The sequence below is a fragment of the Thunnus maccoyii genome, chromosome 21, assembly GCF_910596095.1.
Source record: "Thunnus maccoyii chromosome 21, fThuMac1.1, whole genome shotgun sequence".
Classification (NCBI taxonomy): domain Eukaryota; kingdom Metazoa; phylum Chordata; class Actinopteri; order Scombriformes; family Scombridae; genus Thunnus; species Thunnus maccoyii.
In genome coordinates this window covers 17,171,840-17,184,176 of record NC_056553.1, presented here as the reverse complement: position 1 = coordinate 17,184,176, position 12,337 = coordinate 17,171,840, and the positions used below count along the sequence as shown (strand labels likewise).

Below are 12,337 nucleotides of genomic sequence, written 5' to 3'. Positions count from 1 at the left end.
ATCATTTGAGTTTCTAATTTTTATGTTTACTTGCATTTGTTCTTGAAGGATTTCATTCGTGGATGGGAAATTAGATTTTCTGAACTTTGTTAACACATGATGGATCAAAATCAAGGTCTGCTTAACTCTAGCAGAAGTTCTCAAAAGTGTAAACAAACCTGTCACTGCTTCAGATTGAGTAAGAATCTCATTTTCAATTGTCATGCACAGTCACTCAATAAAAGGGCACACAGTTTGTGGAGAAAGAAAATCCAAAAGAATATTAACAAAACTATACCTGTGGTTGGATACCAGTTTAATTATTGAAAGGTTATGGTGTGTATTGCTTTGTAATTGTTTTTCTCGAAGAAAGAAAAATAAGAACTGTACTATTATTAGTCTTTTATGCAAGTAGATAGTTCAACTAACTTGAATAACACTCATTTCTACTTACAGTAAGCAAGTTGAGTTGAGTCCAGACTGGAGTAAATATAGTTAGAAATAGAATTTTTGAAAAAATATGAATATATTTACACGGCAAAAGTCAGAGAAATGCATTTTCTCACTAGTTAAGAATACAGCTGTGGTTTGTCACTAAAATGTAGTGTAGCCTGGATAAAAAACTGACATTGCTCCATTTATCTGGAGGTGTATAGGTAGCAGCCAGGCATAGCACAGAGATATAAACATACCGGGTCTCATTCAGATTTTACCACCCCTAGATTTGTACCAACAGGTCTCAAGCAACTTTTTCCACCCTGTAGGCTTTCTATTCTGATAAAGGACCTCAAACAATGATTGAGAGGCGGCCTGTGTATGAGGTCTCGCTAAATGTGCTTGGCATTTTCGTTGCAGGTCATTGGTTTTGGAACACTGCATTCCCATTTTCACTTATTGTCTGCTGACCTTTTTGATTGTTGATATTGCTGTAATGGATGGCATTTTAAGAACTCGCACTGTATGCGTTGCACAGCACATTTCTACGTGAGGAGTTTACTCACATTTTATACCTTAGGCTTTACACGTGTCATTCCTGGCATTACTAGAATGGGCTGGCCAGTGTGGAGCACCTATATAAAATGTGTTATATGCGTACACGATGACTTCACATCTCCCTATACAGTGCATAGAGGTTTTATATATAGAATAGCACAAAAGCTGCACAGGATGGAACTTAGAAATCTGATTTGAAATATTTTCATCAGAATTGCTGTCACTGGTTTGCTTTGATAAGAAATAGGTTATATGTTTAAGCACATGCAGAACAGTGGGGTAACATGTCAGATAATTTGATTCTTATCTTGTCTGTAGAAGGTGCCTGAGTCCTCGTCACTCCTGCTTTATCTGTGTCCAAATAGATGGCACTCTCAGTGTGAGCACTCATATTGTGGGTGCTACATACCCAGCTGTTTTTCCCATTTTGCAAATGGATTTCTACCAAAAGCATCACAATGTGTGGGTGCAGATAAATTCAGCATAGCTTTCAGTGTGTGTGTGTGTGTGTGTGTGTGTGTGTGTGTTTTTTTGCCCCAAATGGGAGCATTGCAAATAGCTAAGCGGTAAATACGTGCAATAGTGACACGTCGTTGTCTTCAGTGAAAGGTTGCACAAACCAGGGAGGCTTTTTGCTTTTAGCTGATACAGTTGTCGATAAGGTGTCACAACAGAGCCACACAAACATTTATACACAGAAATAATTCCAAAAAAAGAGTTAATGTTGTGAGATGTACTTCTCGAACTAACCTTTTTTAAAAATGGTACAACCCTTTTTTTTATGTGTGTGGTTTATACGGGAATGAGGAAGAATATGATGCTCATAATTTGACTGAGCTGCTGAAATATTAATATTTTGGAGTGAGTATGGAGACTCTATGAGACTCAATAGAGACATGAAAGGACTTAAAGCCCTACTTGCGACAGTGTTTTTCATTTCACCCTCTCACTCACACACATATAATCATACTCACACATAGGACACTTGCATCTACACACGTTCACAAACTCATGAACTCCTGAATACACTTGAACTATTTCTCCATCTACTAATGTAATGCCTTTCCTATTATCCAACCATCCAGCACAAACACACTCGACGTCACATGTATGAGCGCTGCAACAAACATACACAGTATTTGTCACATAGCACACACAATCTAACAAACACCAAGGCTGAGTGATGATGAGTTTGGGAGCTCCCACTCACACAAAGTGCTGTTTAATAATTCATAAAAAGCAAGGGATGAATCGAGATGAGAAAAGACAAGTCTTTTGTGAAGGCGAGAAGCAGAGGAGTTGATCTTGGTTCACAGCTCACAGACTCACAGGGAGAAAGGGATTCTGGGGGAAGAGAGAGAGAGAGAGAGAGAGACATGGGGAGAGAGAGAGCGCAAGCAAATAGATATGAGAGAATAATAATAAGGGCCCTTTGTTATTTTGGGTGAAAAAAAGAAACTGACATGGCAGTGAGCTCTGGGGAAGACACTTATTGTAGACTATTCATGATATTTAGAAATTTGGAATCTGGAAAGTAAGAAAAAAACAGACATTTTTGCTTTCTTATTCTACAAACTGTAATTACATACATGTTATGTAAAACTCAAAATTTGTATTCAGAAATGGAGAGAGAGTAAAAATAGCAACTTCATGAAATATTTATACACCGCCGAGAGCACAGGTCACAGACCTAACTGCTCTTCAATAAAAACCAAACCACACATATAAACACACATACTGATAACCTGTTTAACTACTCACATACACCGCTGACTACAGAGCGGTTTGTAATAGTCCGCCTCCCCCGCCCCCCAGTCCACCTCATCACTCCATACACAGTTCAGAAGATCTTAAAAGGTGTCTTATGATGTTCTTATTCCCAGTCAATATAAGCTGTATGTGCACAGCATGGGAATCAGAGAGGAGGGATTATTATTTGATGCCACAGCAGCGACTGCTTCAGGTAGTTGTGATGATGCTGCTTCTAAACTGAGCGGGTTGAGGTTGTCATATGTGTATGTGGTGTGTGTGTTGTTAATACTATGCTCAACTTCATCTAAAGAAGATTTGGGTAATATATTCCTCTACATTCAAAATGTATTTTTGGTCCTTAAAAATGACAGTAAGGGTTGTGTTTGGTTTGTAGGCTGCTGAAGTGTATGCACTCCAGCAGTTTAGCTATATAAAGCCATATTCCAATTTGCTGCATAGCTGACTGAAAGCGAACAGAAATAAAACTAACTATTAAATGATTTCTTCTCAACAAGAACTTCCATATATCTTACACAAGGGGTCAAGTGAAGTTTTGTTCAAGCCGTCAGTACAAGGTAAAAATTAACATGTTTGGGGAGGTAACGTCTCAAGTTGTAAGGCATCTATTAGAAATTTCTTCTTTTCAGCCCTCCTACTCCCATACTCCCCATCTCCCTGCTCCTCCTCCTCCTATTCTCTCTGTTCCTCTGTTTCTCTTTCCCTCTGCTAATAAATTATGTATGCCATCTCCAACTCACGGAGTGCTGCACTGCTGCACTATCTGCTCTAAATTGCTGCTCTCTCTCTCTTCCCCATTTCACTCTTCGCCTCTCAATCTCTCCCCTTCACGCTCCCTCTCTCTCTCTCTCACTCTTAATCTCTCCTCACTCTCTCTTCCATATATATATATATTTATATATATATATATATATATATATATATACACACACACATATATATACACACACACACACACACACACACACACACACACACACACACACACAAACTCAACTCAACCCCCACCTCCCAACCAACCATACACCACTCCTGTCTCTATCGGTAGGACCGGCTCTTCTTTCCCAGAGTTCCTTGCAGCTCAACTCCACCCCGGAGGCTTCGCTCCAGTACTCTGCCAGCTACCATAGCAACCAGACCCTCGCCCTTAGCGACAGCATCTCCGCAGCAACTCCTCAGCGCAGTGGGCAGGTTGGAGGAGCCGTGCACAGCTACAACCAGGTAGGAAATACCGCTGCACACAGATGATAACGAGGATGTTTTTGCTGCTGCTGCTGATGAAAACGACAATAGGACAGAAATTCTTACGCTGGTCTTCCATATAAACTTCTGAGTATCTTCTTGAAAAACTTGTCTTTCAGTTTGTACAGTTGCCTGACTACCAGATATTTTTATTAACTGACATCAGAGGATTTTGACAGTGAAAGTAACTCACCTGAAGTGAGTTCTCCACAGTTTCTTTGTTGTTTTTTGTACTCTTTTGCTCATTGAAGGTGTACAGATTGTGAGGGACCAGCATTATGTTGAAACACTGTATAAGCTGGTTTCTAGTTCTCTTGCTGCTCCGTTTTTTTCATCACAGACTGAGCGAACATCGCTCTTCCTTCTCCTCTACCCTGTTTTCCCCGTACACTATCTTGCATAGCGCTTTACCAGCTACATGTATCTGACTCTTTATGCCTTCAGCAAACACGTATTTGCTAATTTGTTTGACATCACAGTTGAATCGAGTTGAATTCCACTTCATCAATCTTACTGAAGTAGATAGTCCAATCACAAAAACTTTTGGCTTTTAAAGCAATCTTCTGCATTTTGTTTAAAGCTGTTTAGAAGGAGGCAGGTAATCAGATACTCATATTCTAAAATGCGGAGACGATTAAATGCACACAGAGAAATCTCAGCAAGTGACTTGTTTTCATAGATTTTGAGAAATAAAGCTGGAGACAAAGTCACATATAAATCAAAGCAGTGTGTAGAAGAAGAGAGAAACTCCACACTAAATTACTTTCCAGCCTACAGGAGCCAATTATTTCCAATTTTCATGTCCTTAACATATCAGTGGTGATACACGTACTGCACACATGCTTATATGCACATGTGTGCTCTCACCCACACATCAGTGAGCAGCTGCATTGAAAGATATCGCCAGTGTCTCTGGCAAATTTTTCATTAGTTATAGATGGCTGTGAATTGAAAATAAGAGGACATATTTTAGATTAATAATTAGAAACGAGATAATTATTTAATGAGGATCACAGCTCTTTGAGAATATCTTTCATGTATCATTGCGAGCACATGCACAGTAAGCTTTCCCTCTTTGAAGTGAGTGGATGTTTGTGTTGTGTTGGGTTTTTTTTTTTTCATTTGCTGTGTGTGGGTGTGCATATCTGTGTGTGTGTGCAGTATATGTGTGTTTGTTTACTTACGTGCGTGTGTCTTCTGAAAGAGAAAGGTGACGGAGGTGATATCTGTCTTTGTGAACACATTCATTCATTTCCCCCTACAGTCACACCAAAGCTCATTTCAAAGCTAGTTTCAGAGAGAGCTCCCATTCCCTCCCTTAATAAATAAGAAACACAGGAGGCGAAGACAGAAAGATAGAAAAAGCAGACAGTCCGACATATAAATGGATGGACAGATAAGGCAAAGGGCGTATTATTTTATTATTATTTTTTTCCGCATTTTGAATTCTGCAATTGTTCTTGTTCTTGTCTTGTCTCTATTTCTTTTGTATTGCAATGTTCCTGTCCTCTTTTCCCTCCTCCCCTCTTCCTCCCCTGTCCTCTCTGCTCACCATCTCTGTCTATGTGAGCATGAGTCTGTGTGTGTGTGTATTCTCCTCTCTGATGTTTTTGGCTTGTCAGTGTAATGGGGCCAGCGTTGTCAGCAAGGCTTGTTGTTCATGAATAGCTTTATACAAACTACCCCTGCTAGATAGGCAGGTGCAGCACGCATGCATGTACAGTACATGCATGTTTTTGTTGGGGTTTTTTTTTTTTATTGGCATGTGCACTTGGGTGCGCATGTGCACTCCATGCAAATGAGTGAATTTGTTTAAAGTTTGCACAAGTGACTCTTTCAGATGGAGTGAGAGAGAAAGTGAAGGGTCTAGCATGTTGCTGCTCTTTTGAGGGGTATTTATAACCCTGAGAGGTCCTGCTTTAATAATGCATGGATTCATGGCACCTCAAACATTCCAGTGTTTTACTGGAAGAGAAAAGATGCAGCGCTGCAAGATCACATAGAGTAGGATAGAGAAAGTGCTCTCTCACACACACACACAGTGTGTCAGGCTTTCTATCTATTAGTTAACTCAGCCAACAATTCATCTATACTCATCATTTATTTACAGTGTGAATCACCTACCCATCTATCTGTCATTTTATCTACATATCTATCTATCTATCCACCTATCTATCTATTCACTCCCTTATTCATCAGTCTAAAATTTGTTTCTGTCTCACTTTGCATCTTGATGACTGTGGCACATCTGCAGAACACAATCAAATAACATAAACCATTAACAGGGTTCTTAAGCTCAGTCTTGTGGCCTGCATCTCATCAGTCTTAGATCTCTCACTTGGCTTCATAACCTACTAAACTAACACAGGGGACTTATATAGGAGATTTTTATGGTGCACACTGTTCTGGATAGTGGCTCACATCCCGATTAAGGTCACCTTTAATAATCCACTCTCTAATAACCCTTTACCCATTTGCACTCAAACAAACATATCAAATGACATTGTACACATACTTTAAAACGTTAGGTTGTTTGTAAGGGAGTTGACATCAAAATAGTGATTTATGTATGAAAACTGTCAGAAAAATGAGATGCTGATTTCATTATACTGAGGGACTGAGAATGTTGTTGACAGGAGATCACATTATGTGTAATCAAAGTCATTGAAGTTGTTACATCCAGAATTTTTTGGTGTAATTTCAACTTATTTTAGTTGCAAAGGCATTTGTGTGAGAAAAAAACAGAGGCAGAAATTCATTTTATTTCTGGCAACAGGTCTATTCAAGACTGAGCTAATAAAGGTACATACCCACGCAGCAAATGTAAGAACAATTAAGCACAAATAAGACCAGAATATTATCCAGTATCGCTACTGTTATGCAGCTATATCTGATCTCTGATTTCATGCCATATATCTCGACTGTATTAATGATTCTAGCAGCATATTATCCTTACAGGGGAGTTGCTTTGGAAGTAAAAATCACTCCATCGCTTGTAGCTCAGTGAGGTAAAGTTTCAGCTTCCGTCAGGATTCACCTCTTGTGTGTTTAGATCAGGATGGATCTCGCAAGCCAAGGTGAAATGCTATACACTCTCAAAAGCACTTCCACACATACACAAGAACATGCAGACAGACACAATGATGAAGCATTACTGATTCCAGAACATGTACCATACCTTACTTCACTTCGTTCTCATCATACCAATGTATCATTCTTTAAGTTCCTATTGTTGTCTCCATGCCTCTTCTATACTGTATGTTAAGATTTCTTAGAAAGAGACGGCTAATCCACTCAGCCAGTGATAAATCAGTTTCCATGACCCCTCTGCAAACAAAACAGTGCTGGAACCAAAGGCCTGTTGTCTTCAGCAGACAAGCATTGGCTCATTGAAAAGCAGGAAAATATAACCAGAGACTGCCATTGAGAACATAATGGGAGACCGCGTGTCTGTGTGTGTTGCTATATTTATCCAAGGAAGGTTTGCTGAGCAGGCAAGCTTTTTTTTTTTTTTAATCTACCAACCTTTCTGTACAGCTGCAAATATTCACACCTGGAAACTTATGTACAAACGTAGGCTTAAAAAGTAACTCCAGATTGTTTATAAGGAGTGTGTCTGGCTATTGTGAGGCACTGGTTATTGGATGATCAGATGTTTGTGGTCATTATACATCTCAATGTGTGTGTTTGTGTCGACATGTGTGCTTGAGTGCGTTTCCTGCCATAATATGCAGTATAACAGATTCATCCCCAGACATATCAGCAGACATGCAACATGTTTCATGTGTAGACATTCAAACCATTTATTCTAACAGCATGAAAGCAACAAATCCAGAAATACAGATTTTTGTTAGCCCCTCCTGATCAGTCAATGTATAAAATTATGAGACTTACTAACTTTTTAATAATAAGTTACAGAGGCTTTGAGTGTTTCAAGTACTTAGATTTTCTGAGTGAAACAATATGCTGTGGGGCCAAAGCTCCAAGGTGACTCAGTGACTGTGTGCTTGCATAATGTGGCCTTGTACAACTGCAGCCATGTCAGGTTGGTAATAATGTATTAGAATCACCTTTACGGCTCTAAGCATCAACATAAGGCTATATGAGGCTCAGTGGAGCACTGGCATATGCTCCCCCCTACTGTCTCTGGAGACTAAAGAGAATATATCAGGATAGCCCAGCATGTGATGTGTGGCAGAAAGGCTTTTCACACTCTTAATTTTGCCTCACACACTGATACATGACTTTTTGTCTGAAAGACTTTATTGCATATTGCAGTCAAAGCTGTAGGTAGAAGGACAGCGGGTGGGCTAAAATTAGCATTTCCTTCTACTGCCCTCTGTTCTTTTTAGATTTGACACAAAATGAAGACAAGTTAAGATTGCTGACTTACATTTATGATATTCATATATAGTTATACAAGTCATCAATATGAGCGATTTAACATCAAAAGCTTTATCTTACACTTTAGTCTGATTTTCATAACCAATTTTTGTGATTGAAATTATTTGTGAATAGTGGGGTTTTGGGACAATACAGTATATTAAGACATGAAAATACTATAGCCTGTGTAATCCTTTCCTCTGCTTTGAGTAGGTGTTGCAACAAGGCTTTATGAGAAATGATTTCAGTCAGCGGCGCTCAGAGGAGTTCATGGTCTGCTTCTATCAGTCTGTTTGAATCACCCCTCTGTTTTCTGTGGGGATTTCATTACTAGCTGCTCTAGGTTCATTCGGGACTCCTCAAAGGCTTGACTGAACTCATTGTGCATAAAAGTTTTTGATAGCCACTACTCTTTATTCTCTTTTATCCTATTTTTATTAATACCGTCTCCTCCCGACTTTTTTCCCTCCCCACACGAATCACTCCCTCTATCCCTCCCTTCTTCTCTGTCATGGTTTCCTACCTCTTCCTCCCTCACTCGCTCTCTCCACCACGCCCCCCAGGTGACATCTAGTCGTGCAGCACAGCAGCAACAATCACAAAGTGGGGCAGGGTCAGGTAAGAGCTCTCCTCTCCTTCTCTTCCTCTTCTTCTCTGTCTCCGTTCGTAGAGATGCGCTGTGATGAAGTACTGTGGGGATGACATTTAGAGACGCTGACATACATGCATGAGAATTGGGATGAAAAGCTTGCAGAATGTTTTCAGAGCCTGCACTAGACTGTTGGTCTGGGTAAACTACACTTAGCACAGGCACTATATTATGTTTTTACATGTTAGTCTCACTCCTCCATAATCTCCATAGTCAAGACATTGGTAGTGTATACTGTATCATTTATACTGTTACCCAGGTCGTTTTTTTTTTTTTTTTTAAAGTCTTAATTATCGACTTGTTACGCATTGACAAACACACCCAAGACCTAAAACTTAATAAACATACACAGGGTCAATTTGTCATCTGATTAGTGTCTTTTTTGTGTTTCCCATTAATGAACGATTCATCTCAGGCTCCCTCTCACAAATTTTAAGTGCGGTTGTAGTAATTGATGCACCCAGAGACTAGATAAGCAGGAAAACATGACAGCAGGCCATGCACTTATCCCCTGAATGATCAAACCTTGCTTTTTACTTCATTGCTGAGCCAATCTTTAATGTGTGTTTTGTACTTTCATTAGCCTGCTCTGATGTCGACCATTAGCTTTATTTCTGTTTCTTTTTTTTTTTTTTATCTCTTTCTGTCAGTATCTGTCCAAAGTAAAATGTCATGCATTGGCTTCTAGATGACCTGTGTGTATCTGTACTAAGCCAGCCTCACCACTTTCTTACTTGTTTTTTTTTTTTTTCTTTTATCCTCCGTTGCTTATGTCATTTTTTTTCCCTTTCCCTCGCTCTCCAGGTATCTACTACTCCAGCTCCACCTTGCCCGCCCAGCGTGTCAGTTCTCCTCTGTCTGGAGGAGGAGGGGGTTCAGGGTCTGGTTCCCCCAGTAAACTCCAACGCCTAGGATCATCCTCCGATACGCCAGGGTACTCTACCACTCAACGCCTGCCTTCCTCCTCCTCCTCCTCCTCTCCCAGCAAACAGTCTCCTGCTAATCGACTGGCCAAGTCATACAGGTAGTGAGCTACAGTGACTGTGACATTGATATTGATTTTGATGTATTGCTGTTGATACTGATATTTAAAGGAGTCAGGTGCCGTTTGAAGGAGGATAAAGAGGCTGACATTTGAAAGAAATACTCTATTTAACACATCTCTCTCTTTCATGTGTTTTACAGACGGTATGAGAGGATAGATAAATAAACACTGAGTGACTACAGTAATAATAGATAGAAACAGAACAGAATGGAATTGGAAAATTGCCTTTGAAATCTATATATACACACACACATACCTGACGTATCATAGAGGAGGCATGTTTTTATATGTGAAATGAATATCATTTGAAGTCATGATTTTTTCAGACAAATGATGTTACTTTGCCCATTTGTCTTCCAGCACCACAGTTGCTGTGACAACAGGAGGAGGGGGTGGGTCTCCCCTGAGGGTGGCATCTCCACCCAACTCTACTGCAGCAGGCGGAGGTGCCAGCTCATCATCATCTCCTCTTCACCAGGTACGGGACGTCACACGGCCTTTCACTGTGGCTACCTGTAGGAAATAAATGCATTTTTGTGTTAATTTTTATTTAATATTCTGTTATTTTATTGTGTATGTGTAATATGTCCATTCATTCAAACAGAATAAAAATGCTAGAGGTTATAAAAATGTAAAAAAACAAAACAAAAACAAACCAAATTGTAATATTATACAGTCCTATTATTGATTGACACCATTGATTGGCTGGGTGTTAGAGGGAAGATTGTATTCTTGTCCAATTTGTCAGGTCTTTAATCATAACAAAGAATGGTGAAGTGCAGCTTCTTAGCATTATAAATTGAGTCATATCTTTAAACAAAAATCTATATTTGTCCGTTTTAGTCCTTCAAACGGGTAATCTTTTCAAATATCATTATAGTAAGATTTAGAAAAAATCCATTGCATACATTCATCATTCTGCACTTTTGTCTAAACCCTGGGCTCTTAGGTAAATGTGTTGAATGTTTATATCCAGTGTCTCACATTGTATCATGGTGAGAGGTAATTTTAGCATGGGGGCTCACTGCTTGAATTACATCCATAACCCTAAGTGGTTTGGGCACGGTTTACACACAGTGCCAATTTCCATTCAGAAGCCCATTTTACAAATGTTTATCATGTGGATATAGACACAAAAGGAAATTGGCAAAGGAAATTGAAAAAGTACAGGTACAAGCTTGTCCCATCTGAACCACATGAATCAAAACATATCAGCCATGTCAGCTGTTACATATTTGGATGCCAACAGACTGTAATCTAACAGGAAGTAATTGCACCAGTTTACAGACTTCATCTTGTACATTCCCCAAGCTTATTTATAATATTTGACAGAAAGAGACTCTTGTCTTTGCAGATGAGTTCGGGCATAGGGAGCTATGCCACTCTGTCTCCCAAACGGCTGGCAGCTCACCATGCCTCTGACCAGTACAAGATCTCCCATGAGCTCTACGCTACTGCAACCCTCCAGAGGCCTGGCAGCCTGGCAGGTGGGAGTTCACACACACTCATATAGTCTCACATGCATATACTGTATACGTAAATCCACCATGGGGATCTAGTATCCTTACTGTATCAGTCCTACTGATGATGATGTCCTTAAATCAGCTGTACTGTGTGTTGAAAATGAATACAAGAAAATCAATCACAATATCAATACATCTTTGAGTGAATGTGTGTGTGTCTGGCGCTGATTATCACATCTTGTGTCAATGGAGCATTTATGCTATAAGTGGGCCCCTGTGTTACATATCAGTGCATCTCACTGCTGTTCTAAGAAATGTCAAGTGCTGCATCAAGTGCTGTCTATTGAATTATCCACTCTTTTAATGAGCACATCATTTTGTTTTGGTTTCTATCTTAGCGTTAACTGCCGCATATTGCAGCACTTGTACATTTCACAAGAGATTTTTCAGAGCACCATTGTGGCTGCCCGCTATAAAGTCGAACTTTAAAGACGTTTGTAACAGAATGAATGCACTAGCTGTTCCAGCAGATATATTTGAGAGTCATAAGCTGTTTTTTAGCAGGTCTGTTGTAACTACCAGACAAAACCCGCTCTAGGAAGATTTAAATGATTCTCATTCTAATTGTGTCTTAGAATAAGATCTTTTTATGGGGTCTGGGAGCTGAATATATTAGAATGACACTGGTTTTAAGGCAGCATTCAGACTAACAGAGACTTTTATTTGCTCCTGCAGTTGCATTGACTAGTCTATGTCTTTCTCTCTTGACTCTACAAAATTGAGTTGGCTGAGTGTCAAACTCAAAATGAAAAT

At 39.6% G+C, this 12,337-nt stretch overlaps 1 protein-coding gene across 6 annotated transcripts in view; it reads left to right on the top strand.

Annotated features, from left to right (window-relative positions):
- The window catches only part of ctnnd2a (catenin (cadherin-associated protein), delta 2a), a 279,187-nt gene that overhangs the window by 138,627 nt on the left and 128,223 nt on the right, over positions 1-12,337 (top strand). For all 6 annotated transcript variants that reach the window (XM_042399032.1, XM_042399031.1, XM_042399029.1 and 3 more), the window contains 5 exons: positions 3,791-3,963; positions 8,931-8,985; positions 9,821-10,040; positions 10,422-10,539; positions 11,416-11,548. In XM_042399032.1, coding sequence (XP_042254966.1) covers positions 3,791-3,963; positions 8,931-8,985; positions 9,821-10,040; positions 10,422-10,539; positions 11,416-11,548 — 699 coding nt within the window. The remainder of the gene's footprint in view (positions 1-3,790; positions 3,964-8,930; positions 8,986-9,820; positions 10,041-10,421; positions 10,540-11,415; positions 11,549-12,337) is intronic.